The sequence below is a fragment of the Strigops habroptila genome, unplaced genomic scaffold, assembly GCF_004027225.2.
Source record: "Strigops habroptila isolate Jane unplaced genomic scaffold, bStrHab1.2.pri NW_022045641.1_ctg1, whole genome shotgun sequence".
Classification (NCBI taxonomy): Eukaryota; Metazoa; Chordata; class Aves; order Psittaciformes; family Psittacidae; genus Strigops; species Strigops habroptila.
Genome location: NW_022651117.1, coordinates 20,219 through 28,210, shown reverse-complemented (window position 1 = coordinate 28,210; position 7,992 = coordinate 20,219). Strand labels below are relative to the sequence as shown.

The window sequence follows — 7,992 nt, the reverse complement described above, 5'->3', positions numbered from 1 at the left end:
GGGGGGTCCCTGTGGGTGCCCCCGGGGTCACCCCTGGCCCCCCCCAGACGAGCCGTGTCTGCAGCTGCGCAGGAACGTGTTCTTCCCCAAGAGCAGGGAGCTGGAGGTGAGCGGGGCCCCGCGTGTGGGGCACCCCCAGGTGTGGGGCACCCCCAGGTGTGGGGCACCCCCAGGTGTGGGGCACCCCCCAGGTGTGGGGCTGCCTGGGGGGTTCCTGGGGGGAGGGAGGGGAGGGGAAGGGGAGCATGTGTGGGTCACAGTGTGGGTTGCTATGGGGTGCTGTGGGTCACTATGGGGCGCTATGGGGTGATGTGTGGGTCTCTATGGGGTGCTGTGGGTCTCTATGGGGTGCTCTGGGTCACTATGGGGTGTTCTGGGGTGATGTGTGGGTCTCTCTGGGGCGCTGTGGGTCACTATGGGGTGCTATGGGGTGATGTGTGGGTCTCTATGGCGTGCTGTGGGTCACTATGGGGTGCTATGGGGTGCTGTGTGGGTCTCTCTGGGGCGCTGTGGATCACTATGGGGTGCTGTGTGGGGCTCTGGGGTGCTGTGTGGGTCTCTATGGGGCGCTGTGGGTCACTATGGGGTGCTCTGGGGTGCTGTGTGGGTCTCTCTGGGGCGCTGTGGGTCGCTATGGGGTGCTGCATGGGGCTCTGGGGTGCTGTGTGGGGCTCTCTGGGGCGCTGTGGGTCACGCTGTGGGTCTCAGCTGCAGTCGGAGGCGCTGCTGCGGCTGCTGTACGAGGACGCGCGGGGGCAGGTCCTGGGGGGGCGCCTCCCGCTGGACCCCCCCCAGGCCCTGGCCCTGGGGGCTCTGAGCTGCCGCCTGCGCCTGGGCCCCTTCCAGCCGGGGCAGCACACGGCGCGCGCCATCAGGTACGGGGGGACGGGGGGCACCGGGACCCAGGGGGGACAGAGACCCATAGACACCATAGAGACCCATAGAGACCATAGAGAGAGACCCATAGAGACCATAGAGACCCATAGAGACCAGAGAGACCAGAGAGACCATAGAGACACATAGAGACCATAGAGACCAGAGAGACCATAGAGACACATAGAGACCAGAGAGACCATAGAGACACATAGAGACCCATAGAGACCCACAGAGACCATAGAGACCCATAGACACCATAGAGACACAGAGAGACCGTGGAGACCATAGAGGCCAGAGAGACCATGAGACCATAGAGACCCATAGAGACCCATAGAGACCATAGAGACCACAGAGACCATAGAGACCATAGAGACCATAGAGACACATAGAGACCATAGAGACCCATAGAGACCCATAGAGACCCATAGAGACCATAGAGACCACAGAGACCATAGAGACCATAGAGACCCAGAGAGACCAGAGAGACCAGAGAGACCCATAATAACCCACTGCGACCCCTAGTGACCCATGAGGACCCCTGCACCCTGCCCCCCGGTGACCCACAGCCTCCCCCCCCATTGTGACCCCCCCGTCCCCCCAGGCCGCTGGTGCCGGAGCTGCTGCCGCGGGCGGCGCCGCGGGGCTGGGGGGGGGCTGTGGGGGGCGCTCGTGCGCCGCGGCCCCCGGGAGCCCCCCCCCGAGCAGCGGCTGCTCGAGGCCTTCGCCCGCACCCCCGGGCCCGGGGCCCCCCCCGCGGAGCTGCACCGGGACTTCCTGCGGCGCTGCCACGCGCTGCCCGGCTACGGGTGAGGGGGGGCCCAGGGACACCCCCCATGGGACACCCCCCCAGGGGACACCCCCCCCAGGGGACACCCCCCATGGGACACCCCCCCAGGGGACACCCCCCCCCATGGGACACCCCCGGACACCCCCCCCCATGGGACCCCCCCCAGGGGACACCCCCACCCATGGGACACCCCCCAGGGGACACCCCCCCCCATGGGACACCCCCCCATGGGACCCTCCCCCATGGGACACCCCCCCCCAGGGGACACCCTCCCCCAGGGGACACCCCCCCCATGGGACACCCCCACCCATGGGACACCCCCCCCCCATGGGACACCCCCCCCATGGGACACCCCCACCCATGGGACACCCCCCATGGGACATCCCTCCCCATGGGACACCCCCTCCCATGGGACAACCCCCCAGGGGACACCCCCCCACGGACCCCCCCCCCCCAGGGGACACCCCCACCCATGGAACACCCCCCATGGGACACTCCCATGGAACACCCTCCCCCATGTGACCCCCCCATGGGACACCCCCCATGGGACACCCCCATGGGACACCCCCACCCATGGGACGCCCCAATGGAAGACCCCTATGGGACCCCCCCAGTGAGACATCCAATGGGACACCCCCACGGGACCCCCCCCGGACCCCGCCCCCATGGGACAATGGGACATGCCCGGGACCCCCCAGACACCCCCATGGGACCCCACAGGAACCTCCCGACCCATGGGACCCCCCCCCCGGCCCCCCAGTGCCCCCCCTTCCTGCACCCCCCAAGTGCACCCGGGGGCTGGAGGGGACCCAGGACCCCCCTTCCCCCCCCCCAGATGCGCCTTCTTCCCGGGGGCCATCGAGCGTCCCCCCGGGGGGCTGCTGGGCCGGGGGGGGCTGCGGCCCGTCACCGTCGCCGTGGGGCTGGAGGGGGTCACCATCATCGACCCCCGGGAGAAGGTACGGGGCATGTGTGGGGCAGGATCGGGCCCACAGGGGGGTTTATGGGGCAGGATCGGGCCCACAGGGGGGAGTCTATGGGGCAGGATCGGACCCAGAGCAAGATGTATGGGGCAGGATTGGGCCCACAGTGGATCTGTGGGGCAGGATCAGGCCCACAATGAGGTTTATGGGGTGGGATTGGGCCTACAGTAGAATCTATGGGGCAGCATCAAGTCTGGGGGGGTCTGTGGGGCAGGATGGGGGCTGGCATGGCGGGGGGACAGTTGTGGGACTCCATGGGGCAGGGGGAGGAGGCTGTGGGGCAGCCGTGGGGCTGACCCCTCCCCCCCCGCCCCCCAGCACGTGCTGCTGACGCTGACCTACCCCGAGCTGTGCTGGGAGCTGGTGGGCGCCGTGGGGCAGGAGGGGGACGACGCTGTGGGGCAGGAGGGGGATGAGGCCGCGGGGCCCCCCCAGCTCTGGCTGGAGTTCGATGGTGACCACGAGGGAGCCCCCGTGAACCGGCTGCTGCGGGTGTTCTCCCCACAGGTCTGGCACTTGGGGGGCACTTGGGGGGCAGTGCAGGTGTTGGGAGGTGTTGGGGGGCACTAGGGGGTGGTTATGGGGCACTGGGGGGTGTTGTGGGGCACTGGGAGTGGTTGTGGGGCCCTGTGTGGTGGTTGTGGGGCAGGGGGGGCAGTTGTGGGGCACTGGGGGTGGCTGTGGGTCATTGTGTGGTGGTTATGGGGCACTATGGGGTGGTTGTGGGGCACTATGGGGCAGCTGTTGGGCACGGGGGGCAGTTGTGGGTCGCTGTGTGGTGGTTATGGGGCACTGGGGTGCAGTTGTGGGGCACTGGGGGTGCAGTTGTGGGGCATGGGGCGGTTGTGGGGCACTGGGTGTGCAGTTGTGGGGCACGGGGGGCAGTTGTGGGGCAGGGGGGTGGTTATGGGGCACTATGGGGCGGTTGTGGGGCACGGGGGGTGGTTGTGGGGCACAGGGCATGGTTATAGGGCACTATGGGGCAGTTGTGGGGCATGGGGGGCGGTTGTGGGGCACTATGGGGCGGTTGTGGGACACTATGGGGCAGTTATGGGGCACTATGAGGCAGTTGTGGGGCACTAGGGGGCGGTTATGGGGCACTATGGGGCGGTTGTGGGGCACTATGGGGCAGTTGTGGGGCACTATGGGGCGGTTATGGGGCAGTTGTGGGGCACTATGGGGTGGTTATGGGCACTATGGGGCAGTTGCGGGGCACTATGGGGCGGTTATGGGGCAGTTGTGGGGCACTATGGGGCGGTTATGGGGCACTATGGGGCGGTTGTGGGGCACTATGGGGCACTATGGGGCGGTTGTGGGGCACTATGGGGCGGTTATGGGGCACTATGGGGCGGTTGTGGGGCACTACGGGGTGGTTGTGGGGCACTATGGGGCACTATGGGGCGGTTGTGGGGCACTATGGGGCGGTTATGGGGCACTATGGGGCAGTTGTGAGGCCCTATGGGGTGGTTGTGGGGCACTATGGGGCACTATGGGGCACTATGGGGCAGGGGGGGTGCGGCGGTGGGTCGCGTGCTGACGGCGCCCCCAGGCGGAGCTGATGAGCGCGCTCATCGAGTGCTGCATCGAGCTGGGGGGGGCGGGGCCGGCGCAGGCCCCGCCCCCGGCCACAGCCCCGCCCCCGGAGAGCCCCGCCCCCGAGCCCCCCGCGCGGGGCGCCCCCTGGCGGCCGCGGCTGCAGCGCTTGAACACGATCGACTACGTGCAGGAGGGTGCGCGGGGGGGGGGGTCGCGGGGGGGGAGGGCGGGGGGGGAGGGATCGTGGGGGGGGTCGCGGGGGGGGGCGGGGTTCGGGGGGGGGGCGGGGGGGTCCCGGTCGCCGCTGACCCCCCCGTGCCCCCCCAGGGCAGCAGCTGCGGCGGGTGAGGCCCCCCCGGCGCTCCGCGTCCTTCTTCGGGCGCGGCGGCTCCTACAGCGCCGGGACGGGGGGGGCGGAGCAGGGCTGAGCCCCCCCCCCCGGGATGGGAGCACCCACCGGGAGCACCCAGCACCCACCGGGAGCACCCATTGAGAGCCCCCAGCACCCATTGAGAGCCCCCAGCACCCAGCGGGAGCACCCAGCACCCATTGAGAGCTCCCAGCACCCACTGGGAGCACCCATTGATAGCCCTCAGCACCCACTGGGAGCACTCATTGAGAGCCCTCAGCACCCACCGGGAGCACCCAGCACCCACTGGGAGCACCCAGCACCCATTGAGAGCCCCCAGCACCCACCAGGAGCACCCACTGAGAGCCCTCAGCACCCACCGGGAGCACCCAGCACCCACTGGAAGCATTGGGAGCCCCCCAGCACCCATTAAGAGCACTCAGCACCCATTGGGAGCCCCCCAGCACCCACCGGGAGCCCCCAGCCGAGGGGCCCCAAGCACCCTCTTGGTCCCACCCACCCTCACTCATGAACACGCGGCCCCGTCGTGGGGCTCAATCCGGGGCTAATTCCGGGCGGTTTGGTTCCCGCTGGGGCCGGCGGCTGCAACACGTGTTGGCGACACACATGAACACGCATGAACACGCGTGTGCGTGTCACAGAGCCGCTCTTCACCCACCCCATGGGGTCCTTCGTGCCTCCCCCAGGCGCTGACCATCACGTCTCTGCACAAAACCACCCCAAAACCGCCGTTACTGCACCATGTACCCCCTTTCCTCCATCATTTACCCCTTTCCTCCATCATTTACCCCTTTCCTCCATCATTTACCCCTTTCCTCCGTCATTTACCCCTTTCCTCCGTCATTTACCCCTTTCCTCCGTCATTTACCCCTTTCCTCCATCATTTACCCCCTTTCCTCCATCATTTACCCCTTTCCTCCGTCATTTACCCCCTTTCCTCCGTCATTTACCCCCTTTCCTTCATCATTTACCCCTTTCCTTCATCATTTACCCCCTTTCCTCCGTCATTTATCCCCTTTCCTTCATCATTTACCCCTTTCGTTCATCATTTACCCCTTTCCTTCATCATTTACCCCTTTCCTCCATCATTTACCCCCTTTCCTCCATCATTTACCCCTTTCCTTCATCATTTACCCCCTTTCCTCCGTCATTTACCCCCTTTCCTTCATCATTTACCCCTTTCCTTCATCATTTACCCCCTTTCCTCCGTCATTTATCCCCTTTCCTTCATCATTTACCCCTTTCGTTCATCATTTACCCCTTTCCTTCATCATTTACCCCTTTCCTCCATCATTTACCCCCTTTCCTCCATCATTTACCCCTTTCCTTCATCATTTACCCCCTTTCCTCCGTCATTTACCCCTTTCCTCCGTCATTTACCCCCTTTCCTTCGTCATTTACCCCTTTCCTCCGTCATTTACCCCCTTTCCTTCATCATTTACCCCTTTCGTTCATCATTTACCCCTTTCCTTCATCATTTACCCCTTTCCTCCATCATTTACCCCCTTTCCTCCATCATTTACCCCCTTTCCTTCATCATTTACCCCCTTTCCTCCGTCATTTACCCCTTTCCTCCGTCATTTACCCCCTTTCCTCCGTCATTTACCCCCTTTCCTTCGTCATTTACCCCCTTTCCTTCGTCATTTACCCCCTTTCCTCCGTCATTTACCCCCTTTCCTTCGTCATTTACCCCCTTTCCTTCATCATTTACCCCTTTCCTCCATCATTTACCCCTTTCCTCTGTCATTTACCCCCTTTCCTTCACCATTTACCCCTTTCCTTCGTCATTTACCCCTTTCCCCTCCCTCCCCGCCCGCAAAGAGCTGCTTTGAACCAAAAAGCCCCTTTTTCATGGTACAAACCCACCCCCCAGGGCTCTGGGGCAAAACCTCCTCAGCTCCAGGGGATGGTTTAAGGGCAAAACCCCAGATTTGGGGAAGTTCGTGCTTCAAAAGAGAGGTTTAAGTGTTAAAAAGCGCTGAAATCTTAGTTCAAGAACGAAGAATGGGGGGAAATACCCGGGATTGGGAGGGAGGAAAGGACGCGGGGGGGAAATGGCTGCTTGTGGGACGCTCCCCCCCCGCTTTCACCTCAGGGAGAGGTTCCTGTGGGGAAACGCCACTGGGGGTGGGTGGAGGAAATAAATTCATTTATGGATTAAAGTCATTAAATGGGTTATTTCGGTGTCTGGGGGGGTCGGACGGGGCGCGTTCGGGCGCTCCCGGCCCCAAACCTCCCCTCGCCCCAGGGGCGGGCGGCGCCATTTTGAGGGGGACGCGGCCGCCATTTTGAGGGCTCTTTCTGCCTCCGTTCGGCCATTTTCTGAGGGGAAATTAACGCGAAAAAGGCTTTTTCTCCACTTTTCCGCCTCTCCCCGCTCCTCAGGAGCCGCCTCGGGCCCCTTTCGGGGTGGTGGGAAGGGACGGATCCATCGCGATCGCGCCCGCCCCTGCGGCAGCGCTGGGGGGGGGGGGGAAGCGCCGCACTGCGCCACCCGCAGCCGCAGCACCGGCTGGGACCGGCCGCGGATCCCTCCGCCGGGGGGGCCGCGCCCGCCCCCGCGCCGCGGTTCGGCGCTGAACGGGCGTTGGGAGCGTTTAAACTTAACGTTTGGGGGGGGGGGGGGGGGTGTTATGGGGCTGCGATGGGGGGGGGGAACGCGGGAAAGTTGGTCCTTGTCATCGTCCCCCCCCAAGGGACCCCCCTTGAGGTGATTTTTGTGTGAAAAGCCATTAAAAACGGCTCGTTTTCAAGAGGGAGCCGATTCCTTCATAAACGGGGCCTTCAGGAGGCAAAAGGGGGAGGAATTGGGGGGGGTCACCCCAAACTCCACTGCAAAGTGGTGGAGAATCATTCCCCCCCCCCAGGCACCCCCAGTGCGGCTCAAAAGGGGCTGTTTGGGTCGAACGCGAGCGCTAAAAGCTGCGCTTTGAAGCATCCCCCCGTGGTTTCGTGCTGAGTTGGGGGCAAAGTGTTCCCTGGAGGGTTTAATCCCCCCTGAAGTCGCTGTTGGAGGCGATTTTGGGGTCAGTTGGAGGAGTTTTGGTGCTATCGTGGTTAAATCCATCCGTAAAAACGCCCGAACAAAACCAGCCTTTCCACCCGACTCAGCCTTTTAATTCCTTTTCTTCCCAGTGAACGCGGGTTTGGTGCATCCAGCTTCCCCTTCCCTATGGGAAATGCCTTCAAATGGCCCCCCCCGGCCCAGCCTTGGGGGGAAAAACCAGCTTTTGGGGGCCTTTCCGCACAGAAAATGTGAACTTTGGCCGGGTCGCAGCCAATAAAACAATCATAAAGCTTCGTTTGGGGGTGGAATACATAAAACCAGCCCCAAGTGGGCAAATCCTTGCTGAAAAAGCATCATTAAAGGTGATGGAATCGAGGGGAGACCTCAGTCTGTGGGTGAAATGGGGGGAAAAAGCACTTTTGGGGGGGTTTAA

The 7,992-nt window shown here is 63.8% G+C and overlaps 1 protein-coding gene across 1 annotated transcript; it reads left to right on the top strand.

Moving 5' to 3' along the window:
• Window positions 1–16: 16 nt before the first annotated feature.
• Window positions 17–6,714, top strand: FRMD8 (FERM domain containing 8; the record flags this gene model as incomplete). Its single annotated transcript, XM_030475524.1, is given in 8 exon segments — window positions 17–106; window positions 709–875; window positions 1,478–1,523; window positions 1,525–1,682; window positions 2,499–2,622; window positions 2,965–3,153; window positions 4,196–4,376; window positions 4,510–6,714. Coding segments are annotated over 8 exon segments (1,056 nt in total), but the record flags the coding sequence as incomplete, so codon positions are not given.
• Between the last annotated feature and the right edge of the window lie 1,278 nt (window positions 6,715–7,992).